This window comes from Lithobates pipiens, unplaced genomic scaffold (genome assembly GCF_037356315.1).
Source record: "Lithobates pipiens isolate NorthernLeopardFrog02 unplaced genomic scaffold, aLitPip1_a1.2 Scaffold_22, whole genome shotgun sequence".
NCBI lineage: Eukaryota > Metazoa > Chordata > Amphibia > Anura > Ranidae > Lithobates > Lithobates pipiens.
The window spans coordinates 166,164,764-166,190,730 of record NW_027507784.1 but is presented as its reverse complement, the minus strand read 5'-3'; the positions used below and the strand labels follow the sequence as shown (position 1 = coordinate 166,190,730).

The following is a 25,967-nucleotide window of genomic DNA, read 5'->3' as shown; positions in this document are numbered from 1 at the left end:
ATGGCAGAATTACCTGGCCATTGCTGTTTATGAACAATTATACAAATAATAAATGTTGCCTCTTTAATGATTCTAAAGTAACAACACATTAAAAATGGCATCAATTTTACCTGTTATTTCTTCCTAATGACAGAACCCAGCGCTTTGTGTCCGGTCCATTCGCCCCTGGCCTTGAGGTTACCTCCAAGCTGTTTGTGGTGTCACATGATGGAAAAGTGCTGTTCAGTGGAGGCCACTGGGATAACAGTATTAGAGTGACATCACTGACAAAGGGCAAAGTGATTGGACAACATATTCGTCACATGGGTGAGAGTTAGCAGCCAGGTTAATATGCTTGTTAAAAAAACAAACAAAAAAAAAAACACCACTCCAGTCAGCCATAAAGGCTATCATTTTTCAGTTACTCTTTTCACATTCTTGTGTTAGAAAACATTTTCCATAAGGCTCCATTCACATTTGCACATCTCCAAAGTCGCATTATTTCCAGTGCTACTTTAATGTGACTTTTGGTGCAGCTTTCATCCGACTTTACATTTTTCTGGACAAAAGTCACACCAAAGTTGCGCAGTCACCTTTTCAAAATCACTTTAAGTCGCACCAATTTGAATGCATGCAATTGAAAAGAATGGGCTGTGACTTGTCATGTGACTTCGATGTCCAAAGTCACATGACAAGTTGCACCGATGTGAATAGAGCCTAAAGCCCCTTACAGACGGTGCGGGTACCTTTGGAGTCCGCCTGCTCAGTGGGGAATCTGATCCCCGCTGTGCAGGCGCATGGCTGATCCATGTCCGCTCCGCCTATGCAGAGCAGACATACACAGCCCGCTCTCCTCTGAGTGGTCGGATGTAATCAGTCCACCCGTGTGAAAGGGCTCTAGAACTTTGGACGGTAACTGGAGAACAGTGGTGGCTGTGTTTTTTTGTTTAGGGGGGGAGGGCAGAAAACAACTGCACCCATTGCGCATGCGTGGGAGTGATGTAATCGTGGCTCCGGCCAATCACAACACCGGAGTCCGCGAGCCTGGAAGTAATGTTTTTTTTGGGGGGGGGGGGGGGGGGGTTGGAAGTCTACAACCTCTTTAAAGCGGTAATAAACCCAAAAGCAAACATATTTTTTTTTATATATATATATATATTTTTTATATTACTAAATCTTAGCTATGATGGCTGTATTTGTTTTTTGTTTTTTTAGGCTTTCTTTGCTTTATTTTCCTCTGGTTATCCAACCAGTAAGCATGTTGTTTTTCAACAGAACACACTTTCTTGCAGATGTAGCAATTAGAGTGTAGACAAACCATTTACCACTGACCAGGGTACTTCTAATGGTAAACTTTTATTTATTCATGTAAAACCTTTATCCCAAAAGAAAAAAATGGTTGCTGTAACTGCAGTTTGGTTTCAATTTGTTAGTATATTTAAATCTTCCAGTACATCTAACACTCCCCTCCTCCCAGACTGACAATGCTGCTGTCTGCTGTGCACCCAAGTCTCCTTCATCCAGAGTGGGGACACTCTAATACAGGAGGTGTGTTACTGGCCAGATCACCAGGTGAAAACAGATGGGAAAAGGGCCTTGAAAAAATAATGCAGCCACCACATCTAAGTATTTGTAATCTGCAGTATATTGCATTTTTGGTTTTGAGTTATATACCACTTTAAGGACATACAATGCCTATTTAGTGTTTTCTTAGCTTAAAGTTTGCCTTTGTTTTATCTGTCTGATAGACATTGTGACCTGCCTTGCTACGGATTACTGTGGTATACATCTCATATCTGGGTCTCGAGATACAACGTGTATGATCTGGCAAATCTCGCAGCAAGTGAGTATTAACTTTCCTTTCTATTTAGTTGTTTTTGTCATTGGATTTCTATTTTGCTCAGTTTAGAAATCATCTAATAAAGGCTGGCTAAAAAAAATCCAAATCGTGCCACAGTCCAGAAATTCCTCTGCTAAATCTGGGTATAGATTCACCACTTAAAGGGTGTAGAGCTAGAGACCCTCAGGCACTTACTGTAGTTAAAATCTGAAAACCGTGTAACCTAGGAAGAGTTCCTCAGGCACTTATGTAGTTAGAATGTGAAAATGTGTAGCCTGCCCATTCCCCTCCTCTGAAGTTGGCCACACATGTAAAATTCAATGGATTGTTTTGGTAGACTTCCATAAAAATCTGGTAGCTATAAGACATACAACAAATCCGATTGTAAGGTTTATGGTCAGTTTAAGTGAAATGACCAAATGATTAATGGGGAAAAAATGTCCAGATGATGTTTCAAAAATGTTTTAGTAACTCCATAGATGTATTGTACATTAATTGTCTGTAAGAGAGGTTTGGGCACTACATTGTAGATGGCAAGAAAACCAATGTGTTAGGAGTAGAACACATGGGAAAATGTCCTGTACAGATACCTGTAATGGTATGATAGTGATGGACACTTTCCTGATCAGCAGGGGATCCGTTCGAGCGAGTGGATGACACATCCATGTCCACTCAGTTTCTACAGAGTGGACACGGACAGAGCCTACTCTGCTCAATGGGTGTCTGGATGTAAATAGACAACTACCCTCTGATCCACCTAAATGGAAGAGGACAGATCCTCTTTCATTTTTTTTTTTTTTTTTTTGCGGACCGGATTGGACCTGGAGATAGGTGGGTGTAATCAGACACAAGTCCTTTTACACTAACCTGTCCATGGGGATGAGCAGACCATCTGATCAGGTCCACCTGAAAAATTGACAGGTAGAACAGATGTGAAAATGGTCTCAATCACGTCTTGACATTTTTTTGCTTCTGTATGGTGAGAATTGATCATATAGACCAGTGATGGCGAACCTTGGCACCCCAGATGTTTTGGAACTACATTTCCCATGATGTTCGTGCACTCTGCAGTGTAGTTGAGCATCATGGGAAATGTAGTTCCAAAACATCTGGGGTGCCGAGGTTCCCCATCACTGATATAGACAATCTCTGTACCTGCTAATTGTTATTTTTTTCTTTCTTCAGGGTGCTGTTTCTGGTGACCTGTCGGCCAAACCTTTGCAGATCTTATACGGACACACAGATGAAATCTCTAGTGTTGCCATTAGCACTGAGCTAGACATGGCTGTTTCTGGTGCCAGAGTAAGATTTTTTTTTTTAAATAGTTGTTTAAAACTCAAATTAACTTTTAGTTTAAAAGATAAGTTCACCTTTTATAGCATGTTACACCCATATTCAGGGTGTAACATGTTATGAAAGGACCAGCCCCCCGCTGTAACAACTAGTAGGGGATCTTCAATGCTATCAAATTTGTGAAAAAATTCGGTCCATCTGGCCGAAATTACTCATTAACAGTTCTCTGTGAATGGAAAATTACAATGCCCGACAACCTTAGCAGCTGTTGGCTTGTAGTTTCTAATGAACTATCATGACGCTGTGGTAGTTCATTAATTCTTCCTGTCAGCATGTTTTTGCTTGCTCGTACGAGGTGACAGGTCTGCAGGAGACATGCATGGCATCAGTGATCTGCTGGTTGCTGGCGCAGTGCTTTACAGTCTCCTGTAACAAAAAATTATAAACGCACATTTTTTACCTGCAAAAACAGTGCCTTATTATTTTTTTGTCGAAAGGTGAACTTATCCTTTAAATTTTGCTTAACACGTTTAGCAGCATCAAAACAAAAGGTGCCCAAAGTTTTACAGTCTGAAAAAGAAAGCCTCTCCCCACCAGTATGCTGCAGAAATAGACCCTTGCTCTCTATGTGGAAGCAGTGGTCTCTCTGCAGGTATGACACGCATCTGCTCCTAAAGTTCTGCAATCAGTGAGGTTCACATTCCCTTACTGGTTAGCTCTAGCTCTTACAGATGCTTTCCAAAGGAAATTAACTCTAATGCCGCATACACACGATCGGAATTCTCGTCGGAAAAAGCTCTGATGGTTTTCCCGACGGAATTCCGCCGGAATTTGGCTCAAGCTGTCTTGCCTACACATGTCACATCAAATTCCGATCATTTATAACGCGGTGACGTACAATACTTACGACGTGACTAGAAAAAGGAAGTTCAATAGCCAGTAGCCAATAGCTTCTGTCTCGTAGTTGAATCTGAGCATGCGTGATTTTTGGCGTGTCAGAATTGCATACACACGATCGGAATTACCTATAGAAATTTTTTCTATCTGGAAAATTGAGAACATGCTATAAATTTTTGGCTGGCGGAAATTCGGACAGCTAAATTCGGATGGAGCATACACACGGTCGCATTTTCTGATGAAAAGCTCCCATCGGTCTTTTTCTGGCCGGAATTCCGATCATGTGTATGCGGCTTAACACTTTGAGCATCTTTTGCTCTAATGCATCTGAAATGTTTTTAGCTGAAAAAGTCACCATTCACTTGGGTTTTAATAAATCATTCATTTAGATATTTTACTAAGAGCATGATCCATTTTCACACCCTGGTGTACTAAAAGAAAATTGAATTCATTTTGCCTTTGTGACAGGATGGAATAGTGATTATCCATACAATCCGACGAGGCCAGTACATGAGGACACTGAAGCCACCAAGCGATAGTTCCCTTGTCATGACTATTCCCAATTTAGCTGTGTCCTGGGATGGACATATTGTCATCCACAGCAGCCTGGAAGGCAAAGGAACCCTTAAGGTATGTTATTACGTATTACTAATTAAAGCTGAACTTTCAGGCAGATATAAAAATGCCAATTAATGCAGTTATGTATTGATTATAAAACCAATAAAGTTATTTCCTAAATTCACGCTAGCACCTAAAAAATAGGATTTTCGCACTTATCGTAAAATACTTTTACTGGAGTTCTTGAGGGACACGCATGGATGAAAGAATCCTCTCTGCTGTTATTGTATTCTGATAGGGGAACACCTCTGCTGCCAAAATACACTGATCAGTGCTGCAGCCGATTCGCTGCATGTGCCGATCAAACACATATTTTTTAGTTATTACTAGACTAGCTCCTTTCAAATGGGAGTGGCCGTAGATGGATCAAAATTCAGCCGGTTCAATAGGGACTGGCTGGATTTCAAACAATCTTTGGTCAGCTTAACATACCCAATCTAAGGTGAAACCTTAAGAGAAATGTATAGATCTGTAAGCATGTTTCAATTTGACCTTCATATTCTAAACCTGAGTAATCTGTTCATTTAATGAACAAATACCATAGTAGCACTTATACCCCTAAACATGAAATCACTATACTGAACTCAATGCCTTCTCTTCATGTATATCCTATTCATGTACTTATCCATTATTACAAACATCCCAATACAAAAAAGACAATTACCATATTCATCTGCATATAATAAGAACAGGCGTATAATAAGCATAGGCTTCTAACACCCACTCTAATTTTGGGAGGCAAGTTTCAGGAAAAAAAAATTTCACAGCACACGGGTCCCCTGCACAGCACACAGATCCCTTTCCCAGCACACTACATAGACTCCTTTCATTATAAAGACCCTCTGAACTCCCAGGCGACCCCCAGTCTCCTGGGACAGCGCTGCCAGCATACTTTAAAAAATTAAGAAAATATTACTGACAGCACTTTCTCATATACCGCTCCTCCTGTGTCACTCTTATTGTAAATAAAAGCTTCTATATACCTCAATTAATGCCGCTGTCTTGTGGACACAGTCATGTGACTCTCCTCTGCTGTTTTATTAATAGTCACATTGCTGCTCTCCTCCAATGAAACGCTATACTCGAGGAGAAGGCAGAGCAGGTGGAGGAGAGCGGCCAGAACGAGTGGCGTTACTTGAGGTATTACAGGCTCCCATTTACATTGAGAATGACACAGGAGGAGCGGTATATGAGAAAGGGCTGTCAGTAATATTTTCCTAACTTTTTAAAGTATGGAAGCGCTGTCCCAGGGCCAGGCGGTCCGACACCCTCCCAATGGGTGACATCCGGGGCAGACCACCCAATTCCCTCCCCAATTGGTAAAAAAATAAAATAAAAATATCGGCGTATAACACACAGGCACGGTTTAACCCGTTTTCAGGGGGGGAAATTGCGAGTTATCCGCCGATGAATACGGTAATTATGATGTTTGAAATACTAGATAATATATGAATATGATATAGTTGAGGAAATTGATTCAGTATTATCTTGAGTGGCAGCAGTTTAATGTTTAGGGCCACATCTCTTACTGTGGTATAATTTGTTCATTATGAATAAGCATATTTAAACATCAGATTATTCATGTTTGGAATATGAAGTTTGAATTGAAAAGTGCCCGCACATCTATCTATATATTCTTCTTAAGGTTCCACCTTAGATCAGGTATGATATAGCTGCAATTGGAATGCCCAGTAGGGGGCAACATAGTGCAACAAATGTCATGACACTCTTTAGAACACTCACATTTCTGTTGCTTTAATAGAACTTCTAGTAAGTCACATCCCCTCCCTGGCCATCTTTATCCCTATAAATAAGCCTATTAGGGAAAAACGTGTTGAGGGGAGGAGGGCATTTTGTATGTGGTAACGCTGTTCATGGATTAATAAGAGTATCAAGAAGTGGATACTGGTGTGCAGTTCCTGATGACTTGACCCTCCCTTCTAGATTGTAAGCTCTAACGAGCAGGGCCCTCTGATCCCTACTGTATTGATTTTTATTGTAAGTGTACTGTCTGCCCTCATATTGTAAAGCGCTGCGCAAACTGTTGGCGCTATATAAATCCTGAATAGTAATAATAATGACTAGTGCCATGGATGATGAGCACAGACAGGCTCTTATGCCGGCACCCAGAGTGTCTGCAGTGGAGTAGAGGCTCAAGTCTGGAAGAGTGCTGTTCGCCTCTGATGCTGTCCATTTTGTCATTGAACTTGGAAGCCAGAAGGTCCACATCCAGTGTCCCCAACCTATGACACAGGTCATGGAACACCTTTGGGACCACTCCCCTGGGTCAAGGCTTTACTGGCTAAGGAAATCTGCCTGATAATTATCTGGAATGTACATGGCTGACCAGAACAGCATCTAGTCTACCTCCTGTGCTGTGGGAAGACCTATGGTACCTCACTGATGATTGATGTATGACAATGGTGTGGTGTTGTCTGACTAAATTTGGATCAGGTGGCCCTCCAGTGGAATGGCTCAATGCTGTAGAGACAGTCAAACTGGAGACGGAAAGCTGATTGGGAGCTGGGACTCCTCCTTGAGGATTACTTCACAACCCCTGTGCTGGCATATGTCATGTGCCATCCAAAAGATGGGAAGGAAAGACTTCCCAAATCCAGAGCAAGATTTCTGAGCCACCAAGCAAGGGACAACCTAGTACTCGGTGAAAAACAAATTGGTCTGTACAGAGATTGAATTAACTTGCCCTATGTCAACAGAATGTTGTGTTGTAGAGGCCTGGAGTGAAACTGGGCACATGGAACTGTCTTGAAAGAGGCTACCATCTCACCCAGGACTCTCCTGCACAGAGTTGGATGACTCTTAAGACTATAGACTCTAAATTTTCTCTTGTGGAAGATGCGCTCTAGCCTGAGCTGTGTCCATGAGTAGACCCAGATACTTTACAACTATGCAAGCAAGAAGCAGCAGCAGGGAAATGCTTCCTCAATGCTATATGGAGGGAAAGACAATGACACGCGACTGCAGGCGACACTCCACTATGATGACTTGAGAAAAGTCTCTACCAAGCTCTCCCTTCGGTGTTTTCCATAAGTCTGAGGACCTAGACGCTTGGTCACATGATGTCTGCTGGAAGGAAGGATCATCCACTTGGAACCTTGACCCTGCCTTTAACATAGTTTATATAACCAGTTGCCGAGGCTTTCAGCCATATGGTAAGCACTGTAGAGGATCTGGAGAGAAACAGTTTTTGCCAGAAAAAATAAGAATGTAAGTCCCTGTAATATTCTTTTTGCATCCATCCCAAACTAGAAGCATAGCTGTAAGGTACATTTAGAGTTCATATGGCTGCTTCAATTTTCAGTGACACAATTTAAATCCATTATTTTGACAATTTCCTACACAGCCTCATCAATATATTGGAGCACAATTTTACTTTGTTCTTGCTTAATGGCAGTGGGCTGTGGTTTAATATTTATGTGTATTTCTGATTACAGAACAGGAATGCCTTACATCTGTACAGTGTAAATGGAAAGTACCTAGGCTCTGAGAGTCTGAAGGAGCAGATACTGGACATGTGTGTGACTGTGGAGAACATTGTGACTGGCAGTCGCCAGGGACTTCTTTCAATACGTGATCTATACAGGTATTCTGATTTTCCATGCAAAGTAATTTCAGTCATAAAATAAAAGTTGTGATAATTTACAAGTGTTTGTGGGAATGATGTTTATCTGGAATAGAGATAAGGGTTCTTTTTTGTGATAATGGCAAATAATATTGCACATGTGTGTAAAGGAAATCTATAGTATAGAATGTACTCTGAGAGGGCCCATATGTTTTGTTTTTTTTGTTTTTGTTTTTGTTTTTATCAACAATTAAGTGATCTGATTATATAAACAAAAGACTTCTGAGAAGAACCTGAACAGATCCGAGCCTCTACACAGTTGGAAAAAAAATTCTCCTCAATGCACGAGACCCATTCCTACTATATCACTTGATCAGCCTTTTTCAACTGAGGTGCCATTTGAGTTCTTCAGGGGTGGAAAAACGCCTAAAAAAATTCCCCAAGTTGCCCAAAAATTGTCAAACTGGTGGGTGGATCAAGCCTGCCCTTTTTTGTTACAGAAAGCCACAGGTTTTATTGTACAGCATTACAACCATGAGCACATGCAGGCCAGCTGTCTGCGTCCTAACAACTGATAACATAAGGAGCAGCTAGGGCAAGTGCACAGCATTCCTGTTTTCCCCTCCCCTGTCCTTCTCCCATCAGCTCTGGTGTCACGTTAGGTGGATGTAAATGGTGAAGGTTTTTTACCTTCATGCATTCGGTAGAAAACCTGTGTGCAGCAGCCTTCCCTAATACTTACCTAAGCCCTCTCTTGACCCAGTGATGTCCATCAGAGCCTTGTCTCTTCAGGGACTCTCACTCCTGATTGGCTTTTGGCAGCAGCGGGAGCCATTGGCTGTCAATCACTGCCAATGAGCCAATCGGGAGACAGAGGGGGCGAGGCCAAGTCGCGGCTCTGTGTGTGAATGGACCTTGGGTCGGGAGGACGTCTGCTTGGGTGCCCCAGCAGGAGGGAGGGACCAGGAGCGTCGGCGTGGGACCCTAAAAGAGGAGGATCCAGGCTGCTCTGTGTAAAACCATTGCACAGAGCAGATAAGTATGACATGTTTTTTAGAAAAAAAAAAAAAAGACGTTATTATCCGTTTAGCTGCGTGAGTTACTTAAGTTGACTTTATTTTGTTCACAGCTTGAGTCTCAGTGTCGCACCTCTCACCATGCGAGTTCCTATCCACTGTGTTTCTGTGACAAAGGAGAATAGCCACATTCTGGTCGGACTGGAGGATGGTAAACTCATCATTGTTGGTGTTGGTAAACCAGCAGAGGTATGTATATTTGTATGTGAACCCGGCTAAGAACAAAATGTACTGGGGTTTTTTGTTTATTTTGAGTCATAATCCAAAGACATGTCTGAACCAAATGGAATCTATTCAGAAACGGTGATCTAAGGCAATGCATAAATACCTTCCAGTGCACAAAATCCATTAAGGTCAGTAGTGTCCAGCTCAGACAATGAGGCATTTTTACTGCGATAGTTGAGATTCTTAAAGCTGAACTCCAAGTGTGTGTGTGTTTTATTTTTTTATTTTGCATATGTCCAGTGTAAGGCCTCATGCACATTGGACATTTTTACAGCTGCTGTTTTTGGCTGCAGATATTTTTTCTACAGCCAATAAATTCCCCAACATGTTATCCTATGTATCCATGCACACATAGGCTGTTATCAGCAGTTTTTAGCAGGGGACATTTTCTGTCTGGAAACCCCCCTCCAGAACTAGTGGGTTTTGAGAGGAGTTTTTCTACTGTAAAAACGTTCTAACTCTGATAAAAGTTGGAAAACATGGCTATTCGGCATTTACAGTGCCTTGAAAAAGTATTCATACCCATTGAAATTTTCTGCATTTTGTTGTGTTACAACCAAAAACGTAAATGGTAGTTTAATGGGATTTTATATGATACACCAACACAAAGTTGCACATAATTGTCAAGAGGAAGGAAAATGATAAATGGTATTACATTTTTTTTTTTACAAATATCTGAAAAGTGTGGCATGCATTTGTATTCAGCCTCCTTTCCTGTGAGACCCCTAACTAACATTTAGTGTAACCAATTGCCTTCAGAAGTCACCTAATTATTAGAATCCTCCAGTGTTTAATTTAATCTCAGTATGAATACAGCTGTTCTGTGAATCCCTCAGAGGTTTGTTAGAGAACCTTAGTGAACACACAGCACCATGATGACCAAGGGACACACCAGACAGGTCACGGATAAAGTTGTGGAGAAGTTTAAAGCAGGGTTAGGTTATAAAAAAATATCCCAAGCTTTAAACATGTCACGGAGCACTGTTCAATCTATCATTCCAAAATGGAAAGAGTATGGCACAACTGCAAACCTACCAAGACATCGCCATCCACCTAAACTGACAGGCTGGGCAAGGAGAGCATTAATCAGAGAGGCAGCCAATGGTGACTCTTGGATCTACAGAGATCCACAGCTCAGGTGGGAGAATCTGTCCACGGGACAACTATTAGGCCGCGTACACACGGGCGGACTGTCTGTCCAACTTAGTCCGCTGAAACACATTTCAGCGGACAGTCCGCTCGTGTGTGGGCTTCAGCGGACTTTTTCAGCGGACAGTCTGGCGGACTAAGTCTTTCGGAATTTCCGTAATATTGTCCGTCCAACTTTGGTTTCAGCGGACAGTCCGCTCGTGAGTAGGCAAGTTGGACGGACTAAGTATGGCGCATGCTCAGAAAGGATTTACACGGCCGAAGGTTGCATTGCAGTGTATTGGACGTCATATTTCTAGTCCCGTCGTACGTGCTGTACACGTCATCGCGCAAGCTTTCAACGGACTGTCTGTTCATCGTGTGTGGTCAAGTCCGTTCATTCAAAAGTAGGACGGACTGTCTGTCGGATTGTCTGACGGACTTAGTTGGCCAGACAGTCCGCCCGTGTGTCATGTACTTCACAAATCTGGCCTTAATAGAAGAGTGGCAAGAAGAAAGCCATTGTTGAAAGAAAGCCATAAAATTCCCATTTGCAGTTTGCGAGAAGCCATGTGGGGGACACAGCAAGCATGTAGAAGAAAGTGTGTTTGGTCTGATGAGACCAAAATTTTACTTTTTAGCCTAAAAGAAAAATGCAATGTATGACGGAAAACTGCACTGCACATTACCTTGAAAACGCCATCCCCACCGTGAAACATTGTGGTGGCAGCATCATGATGTGGGGATGCTTTTCTTCAGCATGGATAGGGAAGCTGGTCAGAGTTGATGGAGCCATCTTAGAAGAAAACCAGGACAATCACCCTAAACATATAGCCAGAGCTACAATGGAATGGTTTAGAATTTAGATCAAGGCATATTCATGTGTTAGAATGGCCCAGTCAAAGTCCAGATCTAAACCCAATTGAGAATCTGCGTCAAGACTTGAAAATTGCTGTTCACAAATGCTCTCCATCCAATCTGACAGAGGTTGAGCTATTTTGCGAAGAAGAATGGGCAAAAATTTCACTCTATAGATGTGCAAAGCTGGTAGAGACATCCCCAAAAAGACGTTGCAGCTGTAATTGCAGTGAAAGGTGGTTCTACAAAGTATTGACTCTTTATTATTTTTCTTCAACTTCACAATTATGTGCCACTTTGTGTTGGTCTATCACATAAAATACATTTACGTTTTTAAGGTGTAACATGACAAAATGTGGAAAATTTTCAAGCAGTGTGCATACTTTTTCAAGGCACTGTTTCAGCATTTTTGAGCCATAAGCTTTTGTGGGAGTATAGTTTTGCAAAAAAACTGAAGAACGCATTCTACAGCTAACGCTACTGGCATTTTTATAACATCCAGTGTACTAGAGTTATCCTTACTGTCTTCTGTGTGCCCTGCTGCATAGTTACCTCAAGGGGTCGGCCACAGGGGCCATTCAGAGGACAGCTTGCATTTTTCTCAATAATGCAGAGCATTCTCTGATTGGATGAAGTGGAGTGGTATGACAGTAGCATCCCAATCTCCACCTTGTCCAATCAAAGAACACTTTGTATTTATTGAGAAAAATACAAGGTGTTCTCTGAATGGCGTCTGTATTAAGTGAGTTACCTCCTGAGGTTATTTAAAGCAAGGTAGCCGCTCAGCACTGGATCCGGAAAATAGCAAGGATCACTGTAGTAGCAGCGGTTACTACAGTGATTCTTTGCTTTCACAGGTATGGAATATGTATACTTAGATTGCCCAGGCTGGAAAAAAGGTAACCATGCATGAAACCCCCATACCTGGATTTCAGCTTTAACTGAAAAAGGGTGAATTTTAACTTTATTTAATTATGTGAAAATAGGAATTTATTAAGTTTTATCCCAAATGTATTGTACATTTAGCAGCCTAATCTTAACCGCTGTGCAGTTCCTGTGCAATTCACATGCAGTCCTGTGCAGTGTGATTTCAGCCCATTTATTTTGAATGGGCTGAAATTGCACCACACCAAAAGTAGTGCATGCCATACTTTTTTAAACGCATGATAACAGCATTGCATGGTACTTTTATACAGTGCAATCCAGTGTGGGCAAACAGACTGTGTTTGTAACTTGTATTTGGGGTGTTGGCAGGCTCGGACTGGGACAAATAATAGGCCCAGGCATTTTAGATTAAGCAGGCCATATCAGGCATGGACTGACAACTCATGGAGCCCCGGGGCAGTAGAAGATCACAGGGGCCCCCTGTGTCACTGCCCACACTCAAGCTACAGCTACACAAACCCCACCTACATATTGCAGCTAAGCTGCATAGACCGGACATAGCCTGATGGAAGTTTCCATTAGGCTTTTTTTCCATAGAAGCTGTTGGGCACTTCCAAGTTTAACCACTTGACCTCTGGAAGACTTACCCCCATTCATGACCAGGCCATTTTTTTGCGATATAGCACTGCATTATTTTAACTGACAATTGCGCTGTAATGCACCGCTGTTCCCAAATAAAATGTATGGGTTTTTTTTCAAATAGAGCTTTCTTTTGGTGGTATTTGATCACCTCTGATTTTTTTTTTTCGGGTTATAAACAAAAAATAAAATAATAATTTTTTACTTTCTGTTAAAAAGCATATGTAAAAAATCTAAAAAATTAATTCTGCTACGTTTTTGGCAAAAAAAAATCCCAATAAGTGTATATTGATCGGTTTGCGTAAAAGTATTAGTGTCTACAAACGGGAATATGGGATATAAATGGGATATATACTGAAATTTTTAGTTATTTTTACTAGTAATGATGGTGATCAGCGACTGTGATATTGCGGCAGACATTTGGACACTAGCTGACACTTTGTGGGAACCAGTGACACTAATACAGTGATCAGTGCTAAAAACATGCACCGTATGACATTGGCTGGGAAGAGGTTAAACATCATGGGCAATCAAAGGGTTAAATGTGTGCCTAGCTAGTGCTTGTGTGTACTGTGATTGGTGCTTTTACTAAGGGAAGTCGTGGATTTTATGCCCTGCTTTGCAGGTAAAGAAAATCTATTACTTCCCCGCTGACAGGACAGAGCTCTGCCTTATTACACAGGCAGGGCTCTGTCCGGTGTAAATTCATGTCTGTGTTTACTCACAGCATGACTGGGTTGCCGGTGGTGTGCACTGTCTACACGCAAGTGTCAGATCACATACTAGGTACATCATCTTGTTCCGCCGTATATCTATGTCTAGGAGGGAGAGAGAGAGGTGGGGAGGCAAAGTAGGAGAGAGATGGAGGAAGGGAAGAGAGGGGGGGTAAGAGAGAGGGGTGTGAGAGAGAAGGGGAGTTAGAGGGAGGGGAAAGAGGGGGTTTGAGAGAAAGAGGTTGATCAGTGTGTCTGCTATGTCCCACCATTATACTGTATGAAGTACAGTACATCCACCACCCACATACACAGGTCTCCTCTCAGAGTGGTCTCTCCCCTGTCTGTGTAGAAGGCAGGCTGTCACACTCCGGTTCTCAGATGCTTGCCAGTCTCTCTCCCTCCCCTCCTCCCTCTGTCACAGCCAGTAACACTTACCTAGTCCAGGAAGTGTCCTCCTCCTCCTCGGCCTCTCTCGGTTCCTCGCTTTCCTCTCAGGACCAGGAGGCATTGACACCATCCATCCCGTGGCTGACTGCACCCTGCCCCATCCACCTAGGAACCTCTAATAGGTCCTCCTACTGGCTCTGGCCCTCGGGCGGTCAGCCAGCCAGAGAGCCTAAATGGTCAGTCCGCCCCTGGGGGCGGTCCTTGCAGCTGCCACCGAGCAACCATGGCTGGCGCTGAATGGCGCTCGCTCAGCATTGCCACGCCCCCTAGGAGTTGGAAGAAGATGGCAGAATGGAATGGAATGGAGTGGTGGCATGGTTTCAACATCGGATCAAATTTAAAACATGTGGCCCACTGGGCAGATGCCCGGTGTTCCCTATGTCCAGTCTGGGCTTGGGTGTTGGTAACTATGAACTGACCCCCGCAGCAAATTGCAAGGGCAGTGTGATTGAAATGCTCTCCCACATTGCATTCTAGTGTGAATGAGCCCTAAATGTGTGAGTTTTTTATATTAAACATATTTATTTAAAATCCTTAACTAAAAAAATACTTGCCCAAAGCCTTCAAGTTTTCCTTCAAAAATACATAACATATGATGTGTATTTTTGTTGCTTACTATCCATTGTCACCATACACACGTGAACATGCACTGAGTATTTGTAAAAAAAAATTTAAAAAAAGTGTCTATCTGTCTTGCAACAGGTTCCTGTATTATTATGTGTATAAACCTCTAGAAACAAATTATATAAACTCAATAGTTCAAGTGGTGAGATTTGGCATTAATTAGCAAGACTTGTATGTTATATAACATAATATGTTCTATATAATAGCAAATTTGCTTTCTTTTTTTAGGCAAAGTCAGGTCAAATATCCCGAAAGCTTTTTGGTTCTAGCAGACGACTTAGCCAGATTTCTTCTGGAGAGACGGAATATAACACGCAAGATTCTTAACTTCACTCTGATAGTAATTTAATGACAAGCCTCTTCGCAATGCCTTATGGAGGTTTCACAAAGTGAATTTCAAGGGTACATGCTTCTATTTAAAATGAAATGAAGTCCTCCGGCTGCATTGATGTTACCTGTACTGTACACAGTGCTGGCTTGTATAAACCACCGATTTCAGAGGCTCTACATTCAAGTGTATTATTTTCGACACTAAATTGCTGCTTAACTCTTTTGCTGCCAGGAATTTACGCAAGTCTCGCAGCGGAACAGTAACCCACTGAATGAATCTCAGATAACATCTAATCACCATATCTTCCTTTTGTTCATTGCACTACATCTTTCTATGCTCTGTAATATTTCTCGTTTTATTGTAGAGGGTTTCCAAACACTACAGGGAAGTGGGGCTACATTCCTTCTTCAGCAGAATCGCAACAAAGCACTCACAAATTTAATTTATAGTTTTTATTATAAGCGGTTCTATAAGAATCTGCAGATGCAGTTAAAGGTTTATTTATGTGTAACTGGATTGTAACATAATCAATCAATTGTTTTATATATTTTTTTTTTCAAATGCACGTTTCATTTGACTTTTTTTTTTTATAAATGTTTATGTAAGATACCACAGAATTGTATATCATTATCTGCGTTTTTGATTGTTTTCGACAGCTTTGCTTTACCATGATGCTGATATTCATTTATTTCATGGCAATTCTCTCTTCTTGTCCATATGGAGAAATTTACCATAAAGAAAATCAGTCTTCTGAATTGAAGAAGCAGGTGGCCAATAGCTTAACCCCCTACTTTAAAATTAAACTCTAGGTAGATCATAAGCATCACCAGTTAGTGCATTAAATTTATTTTTAAGTACCTTTATGGAAGTGCAGCAGCACTCAAGTTGGTATTGAGAGGGGGCAGCACTAAAGGAGAAGAGAAGAATAATGTCATCAGCATTGTTGGTGCATCTTTCACTGACCAGCAGGCTAGAGGTAATCCATTCATGAGAAGTTGTGCAACTGCTGCAGTTGTGGTCGAGGACCTGGCTGTATTAGCAGTGGTGTCTAGTTCACAAATCTGGCCATCAGTATTTAAAGAATTAAAATCATTTGGTAGGTAAAAAGGTCTACCTGCAAGTATTTCCAAAGGGGGATAAGTTTGCATCTAATCAAGCTTAACCTTGGTTCAGGACTGTTTTAGGATTCATGTAATTAATAGCCTGTATAAGTAATGTAATTTTTTTAACTCACTGTTCAAGTAATAGGCTGTATATGGATGACTGGTGGTGTTTGCCTCTTCATTAGTAATTCAGTTTCTATTTCCATGTTACTCCCTGCATCTGGCTGCCTAACAAGCATTTACCCCTTTAGAGCAGGGCTTTCTGATCCAAGCATATCTTGGGCCCCATGCACACAGGGTGCTTGCCCAACTCTCCTAAACATCTTACCTCCTAGCAGCAGCAGCATTTTGGCAGGATATGATATGTGTAAACACGTCTAGATGCATTTAGGCGCGCCAATCGCTTGGGCGTGCATTCATTTAATTGGCCAGAATCAACGATTTCCATTTCCACTGTTTTTAGTATGTTTTCAAACAGTGGTACCAATGCAGTACAGTAGAATGTTACAATACAGAATAATATTATTTAACCTTGTGAGGAGGTAAAATACAAAATCCCCAAAATTACAAAAATGGCACAGAGGCCAGAGTAATAATTCTGGCCACTGAAATTCATTAAAACTGAACTTCACCCAAAAGGGGGAGTGCCACTTATTTACCTCCCCATCCTCTGCCACATTTGGCACTTTTTAGGGGGAAAGGGGAGAGCGGATACCTGGTTTTGACAGGTACCCGCTCCCACTTCCTGTTAGATCACATCACATGCGCCAGAGGACTGAGGGACCATTCACAAAGCACAGCGCGGCTTGTACATGCACAATGAGAAACTGGCTGTGAAGCCTCAAGGCTTCACTGCTGATTTCCCTTAGTCAAGATGCCAGCGCCTGGACCTGAAGTCGATTAAAGAATTGGTTCGGATGAGGACAATGCTGGATCCTTGGACAGCCAAGTGTCCTTATAGCAAAAGTCAGCATCTACAGTATTTGTAGATACTACATTTTTTGAGGGGAGACTGGCGCTCCTCTTTAACGAGCAAGCCCTTGACGCCCCTAGCGTTAACATGCATTTAGACATGTTTACACGTATAAAAAACATTTTTCTGCCAAATTGCTGCTGCTCCTGGGCACGCTGCCAGTGGGATTTTTTTACCTCTAAACTCCTATGTGTGCATGGACACATAGACTTATATGGAGGCGTGTTTAGAGGCAGAATAAAATGCCAGAGGTCCCTAAATCAGCATTTATAGTGCTTAGTGTGCACGAGGCCTTAAACTTTTGCTAGATGTGTGTTGCCAGCTTTCTAAAACAATGGGGGTTATATAATAGAGCAGGAAGCAATATTTGGTGATCTATAGGAGCCTGTTGCAATCTAGTTTGCTGTAGTCAGGCCTGTAATGCATATATTGTACTTTTATTGCTTGCTCTGTGTTACTTCCATTTCTACATCCTACCCCTATCTTTTTTTTAGTTAAGGCCATTATAAATTTTCACAGGAGCATTGTGGGATCTTTAAGATCTATAGAAGTTAAAGGACTTTTAATAACCTTCCTTTGTACTGTCATAGCGTAATTTTAATCATAAATACATTCTGCTGATAATAGGAGGATAGGTATAATTCTTTACAAAAAAAAAAAGAAAAATAATCAACACTGGTTGTTTTTCCTCTCACAAAAATGCTTTTCTGTATTGATTTATATGTAAAGATGTGTTTGCCAAATGTAACACATCTTTAAACTGTGATTTAATCAATACTGTAGTATTCTATTTACTTGAAGTAGTTGTATAAAAGATGCATTCAGTTGGAGGTGATCAAGCAGTCTGTCATGCTTTGCCAATGTAGCACTCTGATTGTGCAATTTACTAATCTATTTATAATGTGATTACTGTGTGCTGTTACATTTCCGAACATTACGTATTTTCCGTGTTTGTCAGTCTGCTCTGCATGGTTTCATTTCTCTTCCATATTTTCCATTGAGTATATCAGTGTAGCTGTCATTCCAGCATCACACACTTTTTAAATGAGCCCTTTACATACCATATTTCTTGTACATGCAGACTGCTATATGTTATTTACCTATTTATAAGAGGTTAGTAAGCTTGTGTGTTTTGGTTCATGTAACAATATGGCAAACATATTTTTCCAGGCAGACTTTTTTTTTTTTAATTATATTTGTCCTAATAAATATATTTTTTTTTTTTTATTTTGCTAGTGGGTACAAAATCACACATGGGTCCAGAGGCTTTAAATTTTAGAATTCTATCCAGACATGATAACAAAGCCATTCATTATTTTCCATTGTCCAGATTTCTTTACCATTTGCTCAAACACTGTTGGGAATAGGAGATATGTGGCTTATAATTTGTTGTATTTAAGATCCTATCTACCGCCTGTATATAGATCATTTTAACTTTAATTATTGTATATCTTTATTTTATCCTGAAAAATTCTATCTAATTTAAACTGTCTATTTCTATTTATATACATTCTTTACAGAAATGAAGAGAGGATCTCTATTCTGTTTGAAAGCACAAATGTGTAAAGTTTATACATAGTTTTCTTTTTTTCTAAAACGCATACAAAACTTTACATTTCTTGGTTATTGATATGTCTACAGTTTTAAAACGGATTTCCTACTTTCTAGCATTGGCTTTATATGTACATATGTTTAATAATTCTTTGCTGCTGCAGAGGTATGCCTTCCTCTTGTATTTGGTACAAGATTAGAAAGATTTTTGAATTATTTTACTTTCACTTAATTCTAAAGCTACATTTGTCACACTACACCAAATATTTAGTTACATATGTGTAAACTGCAGAGGTTTTGTACAATTTCAAATGACTTTACCAATAAACGAAATCTTTATAGTATGTGTACGCTACATCATGTTGTCCTTATATACATTGACCTGGGACCCTTCTCATTACTTGTACAGCTAACTGACATGTATGCATTATTGAACCCCATTTTCTGAAAGCAATTTTGTTTTTTGTATTAATTAGGAATCATGTAATAATGTTGTTGTTTTCTATACACCTAATGGGATCAAAATGTAAGGTCTTCCAGTATTTATTTATTTAAAGCTGACCCATCATGCAACACTGAACTACTTAAAGTACACCTGTCACAAGAGCATCATGTAGGCTGACCTCTCTGGAAATGCTAGATGCCTGGCTGTCACGCTGACCTTCTTGGTTGAATAATGTAAGTCACTGACCTGCAATAAGCAGACAGATAAGGACTTTTTTCAACTTTCCTCATCTGCTTATTTTTTTCTCAGTGATTAAATGTTCTGAAGCCAGAGGGTCAGCAATGCAGACAGACAACTGGCATTTCCAGATAAAGGTCAAGTAACGGCAGCCACATTTATTTTGTGGCATGTTTCCTTTAAAGTAACTGTCACCACTTCACACACTTAAATGTATGCCGTCAGCACTGGAAGTACTGGTGGTACCTTTAGTATGTCAATATGATTCCTCTATTTTCAGCAAAGATTGCTGCAGCTTTCTCAATTTTTCTGACAATTTCAGGGGACACCTATCAGTAAGGCTGGATTCACACCTATGCAGTTTTAGTGCATTTTGCAGATTTGCACTACAGTCCATTTAACATGGTTTCCTATGGAACACGTTCTGTAGTACAAATTTGCAAAATGCAAAAAGCACTAAAAATACATAGGTGTGAATACAGCCTAAGTGATAATTGTATGCATTTAAGTGATAAGTTCAGCCTAAAACATGTGAAGTTATGACAGGATCACTTTAAACCAAAGTAAAAGTTGAATCACAATAAACAATTATAAGAAATTTAGTATAAGAAGTATCTGCTATAAATCTAGCCAGGCTATTGCTTTAGGAGATACCATGGCGAAAGCACTATTACACTAAACTGCAGCTGGTAATTTTAAACCAATGAAGAGTCTAGAGGTTTTAAAAAAGTAGATGATAGGTCTGCCTTTAACTTATTTTTCTTAAACTACTAAGTGCTTATTTTGATGTAAGCTTCATATTTATATCATATATGTTATCGATTTATAAAATTATCGCTGTGGCCTTTCTTTTTTAAGCAAATCTGGGAGCACAATGGATTTCTAAACTCTCTCAGCAGATTTAAGTTAAGATTTTACTGAGTGCAATATAATTATATTTGTGTTTTTGTTACAATCATGATTTATTGAAAGAGCAATATTATTCAGTGATTCATCATATTGTTGCTTCTTGTGTTTTTTTATTCTGGTACAATATAATAGCATCTCTATTTTTTAAACCACAAAATTCAGCAAGATGCTATGCCTTATTGTTTTATTACAAAGTGACTCCCAAATTGGAGGTGCTTTCATTTACATAATGGGAGCAGATTAACGTAAAGGATCAAGATCAGATTAAAGGGGTTGTACAGGTGAAAAAAAAAAATCTTAGTAGGTTTAGGACTTGCATAATAATTTGAGCTTTGTGGTTTCTTAAGGATTGATTTACCAAAACTGAAGAGTGCAAAGGCTGGGGCAGCTCTGTATAGAAAACTGTTTTGTTTTTTTGTTCAGAGCTTAATTGAACAAGTTGGAGTTAGTTTATTGGCTACCATGCGAAGCTGTATAAGATTTTTGCATGCTCCAGTTTTAGTAAATCAACCCCTTAGTGTCTATTTTTCTTATAGGCGTCCTTTCTTGCGCTCTGTTATTTGACTCTTCTGGAATAGAGCGATGATAAGGTTATCGCTACACAGATCATTTTATCTTATTGCTAATGAGAGATTTAACAATTTGCTTGTAGTCGCCTCACAAAGATAGAGCTACAACAGGGATTTTCAGTAGCTCAGCCCCACTACTAAAATTGCTAGTTCTTAAAGAGGCGCTCCAGTCATTTTTGTGTTTATTAGAAGTCAGCAGCTTACAAAAACTGTAGCTGCTGACTTTTAATAAACAGACACTCACCTGTCCCAAGATCCAGCGATATGCTCACCCGAGCCATTCTTTCCCATGGGCCTCTCTCCCTGGTGCTGGCATTTCAACTGTGGGCACCCATAAGACTGGAGGGAGGTGAACTTATGCTATGCTTCGTAAATAATCGCTAGTGAGTTATAGTAGCATGACTGAGCTACCAACAATCTATTACTCTTAGTAGCAAGAGATTAAAATCAGATGTGAAGCTTAGTATTAAACCTGGGAAATTCAAACTGAGCATAAAAATGTAAAAGGACAGAGCACCTTGTAAAAATGATCCGAAGATCTAGAGCTAGAGAATACTGAAATTGTATGCACATCTGTTTCCTATAAGAGTGGAGTTTGGTCCTACCTCCTTCTGTGCCTTCTTTTATTCTATTCTTCTATTAAGCCTGCAGAAAGCCTGGGTGGTGGCCAAGTTTAAAGAGGAGGTCCTCCCACCCATGCAAAAATGAAAAGCCAGCAGCTACACATAATGCAGCTGCTGACTTTTAATAATAGGACACTTACCTGTCCTGGAGTCCAGCGATGTCGGCACTGCAGCTGATGCCGCCACCACTGCGGGTAAAGAAACCTGGCAGTGTAGCCTTATGGCTTCACGCCGGGTCCGCACTGCGCATGTGCAATGCACCGCTGCGCTCTCCTACTGACCTGACGGCGGGGGAAGGAGGAGGGAGCTGAGCTATGATGTAATTTGCCATGGCCCGGACTCCTGGAAGTTGGGACAGGATACCTGTCAAAGACATTTGGCACTGGGGGGGAGACAAATGGGCAGGAGTTCAACGTTTGGGTGGAACACTGCTTTAACTATTACTGAAAAAGTTGAGTTTTTTTATATGAAGCTGTGTATTTAAAGTGGAGCTAAACTCCACAGTACTTACCTCCCTTCAACAGTGTGACATCCCTTGCAGGCACCAGCATCTTCTACCCAGCTTCTCCTGGGTGCTAGACTGCAGCCTTCTCTTAGACCGAAGCTGGATTAAGTCACTTCTGCGCATTTGTGGGGGTGCAGTCATCCTGGGACACAAGCGCTGTGCACTTGCGCAGCTCAGTGTACATTCCAAAGAAAATTGCAAGCAGGCAGTTTGGTTTCCTTTTATTGTACAAGAAATGTTGCATATCTCTCCTGCAACAAAGAGCCTGCCTGCTTGCAGTTTTTAAAAGTGGGACTTTAGTTTATTAAGGTAATATTTAATACCATGTTTCTCATGTGTGCTTAAATTGCTTCAATCTAATCCTAATAGTTGATGTGAAGCGTGCACCTTGTACTGTATAATATTTAAAATTTGAAGATAAATTTCCATTTTAAGATGAAGAGCATATGGCAGTGAACAGTTTTATGTATTAGAAGAAGGGGATTTCTAATTGATGTGAATATGCTATGATGGTAACGTTTGCTTGCGCAAATGTTTATCATATACTCTTGACCTAGGATTGTGGCAGGCTTAGGGGGAGGTCAAAGGGAGTTGAATAAGCAGCAGACACAAACCTATTGCTCCTATCAAACAGAACAGCTCTTAGTTTTTAATCCCCCCCTTTAAATTGTTATTTGAGATTCCCTAGCAGAGAGCACCACACTGTTGAATAAACAGTTTGTGTTTAACCACTTCAGCTCTGGAAGGTTTTACCCTCTTCCTGACTAGGCCATTTTCTGCAAAACGGCGCTGTGTTTGTTGAACTGACAATTGTGCGGTCATGCGACACTGTACCCAAAGAAAATGAGTGTCCTTTTTTCCCCACAAATAGATCTTTCTTTTGGTGGTACTTGATCACCTCTGCGGTTTTTATTTTTTGCGCTATTAACAAAAAAAGACAGACAATTTTGAAAAAAAAATATATAGCTTTCTGCTATAAAACACATAAAGACACACATAGGTTGGACTTGATGGACTGGTCTTTTTTTCAACCTCACCTACTATGTACCTATGTAACATCCAATAAAAAAAATCGAATTTCTTCATCAATTTAGGCCTATATGTATTCTGCTACATGTTTTTGGTAAAAAAAATAAAAATAAATCCCAATAAGAGTATATTGATTGGTTTGCGCAAAAGTTATAGCGTCTACAAACTATGGGATAGATTTATGGACTTTTTATCTTTTTTTACTATTAACCAGTTCCCGACCGACTCGCATACATTGACTGCCACACAATGGCACCACTACGTGAAACCCCGTATATATACAGTGCTCCTTTAAGAGCTACCAGAGGGCGCATGCACGAGCGCCAGCACGGGGATTTGTGTGTGTAAACACAAATCCCTGTGCTGTCATAGGTGAGTAGACATGTCGTTTGTCCCTAGTAAGTAGGAACAGCGAAATGTCTCCTCTCCTACTCAGTCCTATCCCCATACAGTTAGAACACACCTAGGGAACACACATTTAACCCCTTGATCACCTCTTAGTGTTAACCCCTTCCCTACCAGTATCATTTACACAGTAATCAGTGCGTTTTTATAGCACCGATCGCTGTATAAATGTCAATGGTCCCCAAAATGTCAGATTTGTCCACCGCAATGTCACAATACTGCTAAAAATCACATAAAAAAATCACTAGTAAAAAATAATAATAAAAATGACATAAATCTTTCCCATAGTATGTAGACGCTATAACTTTTGTGCAAACCAATGAATATACGCGTATTGCGATTTTTTTTTTTACCAAAAATATGTAGAAGAACATATATTGGCCTAAACTGATGAAGAAAGTAGATTTATTTTTAAAAACATTTTTGGGGATATTTATTATAGCAAAAGGTAAAACATTGTTTTTTTTCAAAATGGTTGCGTATAGCGCAAAAAACACAGAGGTGATCAAATAGCACCAAAAGAAAGCTCTATTTGTGGGAAAAAAAAGGATGCAAATTTAGTTTGAGTACAGTATTGCATGACTGCGCAATTACCAGCTAAAGCGACGCAATCAGGAAGGGGGTAAAACCTTCCGGGCTGAAGTGGTTAATGGCGGCGCTCAGTGATTTTTAGCGGGACTGCGACATTGCTACAGACAAATCTGACACTAAGTGACACTTTTTGGGGACCAGTGACAGCAATACAGTAGTCAGTGCTAAAAAAATAAATAAAAAATGCACTCGCTGTATAAATGACACTGGCAGGAAAGAGGCTAACATCAGGGGTGATCAAAGAGTTACGTGCGCTCCTAGGGAGTGATGTCTAACGGGGGGGGGGGGGGAATGGATGCACTAGAGGAAAACGGAGACCCGTGTTTCTGATTAGCAGAAACACAAGATCTCCATTTTCCTCTCTGACAGAACAGCGGTCTGCCTTGTCTTTCATATGCAGACCGCTGTTCTGCCTCTCCTCGGAAAGCGATCGGTGGGTCCCGGCCGCAGGACCCAATAATTGGCTCCCAGTGTGTCAAACCATAGCGGGAGCAGGGCTTAGGCAGTGCTCAACCTGCTGCAGCATATATGCAGTGGGAGGAAGTAAACTTCCATGGATTGTTTGTACCTATAGGTAAGCCATAAGGCTTACCTATAGGTAGTGGAAATATCTCCTAAACATGCTTGACTGGCATGCGACTCCGGCTAGTCACACAGGATCCGGAAGGAAGATGGGCGAAGATGGATGCAGGCTTTAGCGGTGACGACGAGGGCTTCATTTGCAAGTAGGTTTCACATAATGTGCTAGTATGCATTGCATACTAGCACATTATGCTTTTACTTTGCAGGTCAGGAAACATAAAAAAAAAAGAGGCAGTGTTTACTTCCTCTTTAACTTACTCACTCAAACCTGCTCATTTTCTTACTGATTTTGTCTTTTGGTATATGGCATTTGACCTGAACAACCCCTGAAAATGTGGTCAGTGTTCTTGCACATTCCCCTATATTTCTGGTTGGCAAGTCCTTAGGTTTTTACTTTACATCTTTGAATAATATCTTTAATAGTTTGTACTGAAGTTCCCTGGTGTCTTTTGTGCAACATATTTTGTTTTTAGTTTGAAGTGTACAGCCTTTCTTCTAAAGACTGACCTTTTGTGACATGACATTTTAATAATTATTTTACTCCTTTAAGTGGCAAAGAATGTCCCAGCCATTTGCGCGGCAATGAACCAAAGACATCTCTGCCATTGAAAGGACTCTGTATATCTGCTCTATTTTGTGTACAGGGTGATTGTGAATTTTAAAATGTTTTGCACTTTTCTAGAAACTTAAGATTTGTAAACTGTAATAAGTTAGTATTTTGTACAGAATACATTTGAATTCATTGTTGTATATAGTGTAACTTTTGGCAGCAGAGAATAAAATGGAATGCCTTACATTTCTGTGTCCTTTATTTTGTATTTAACCAGGATACCAACACAAAGTATTGTCTCTACATTTCTGCAAAATATATAATGTACACACAGTAAGGAAGATTAAGGCCAAGTTCACCTTTTTCAGGCAGAATTTCACTTTTCATAATAAATAGAAGCCTTTTCTAATGTCCTTTCTGCCCAGGCCATCCCAATGTGCTCACCTATTTTACCTCATGTTTTCTGCCTCCATCACTTGCTGTATGTAGATCATGTGATGACCATCCAGGAATCTTCATATCCCATCATTCACTGCCTTGTGCATCACAGATTAGGACGTGCTTACCTTTCTGAACCACTTGCCGACCGCAATAAGTATATATATGTTGCAGCTTTTAGGTGGTCTATTTTTGGGGTTATGACTGAAGCTTCTTTTTTTTTCTTCAGCTGGCGATTATTCTGTTTCTCATAAAAGCGATCCTAGCCACTGGATTTCTATTTGAAGCAGCGGGTGTTTTTCAGGCTTACCCCCACGC

The 25,967-nt window shown here is 40.5% G+C and overlaps 1 protein-coding gene across 1 annotated transcript in view; it reads left to right on the top strand.

The window, feature by feature from the left end:
- The window catches only part of LOC143924325 (neurobeachin-like protein 1), a 204,938-nt gene extending 179,481 nt beyond the window's left edge, over nucleotides 1-25,457 (top strand). The window contains exons 47-53 of the mRNA XM_077448575.1: nucleotides 134-306; nucleotides 1,728-1,822; nucleotides 3,005-3,121; nucleotides 4,478-4,639; nucleotides 8,083-8,231; nucleotides 9,340-9,475; nucleotides 15,037-25,457. Coding sequence (XP_077304701.1) covers nucleotides 134-306; nucleotides 1,728-1,822; nucleotides 3,005-3,121; nucleotides 4,478-4,639; nucleotides 8,083-8,231; nucleotides 9,340-9,475; nucleotides 15,037-15,135 — 931 coding nt within the window. The 3' untranslated portion in view covers nucleotides 15,136-25,457. The remainder of the gene's footprint in view (nucleotides 1-133; nucleotides 307-1,727; nucleotides 1,823-3,004; nucleotides 3,122-4,477; nucleotides 4,640-8,082; nucleotides 8,232-9,339; nucleotides 9,476-15,036) is intronic.
- Nucleotides 25,458-25,967: the final 510 nt, after the last annotated feature.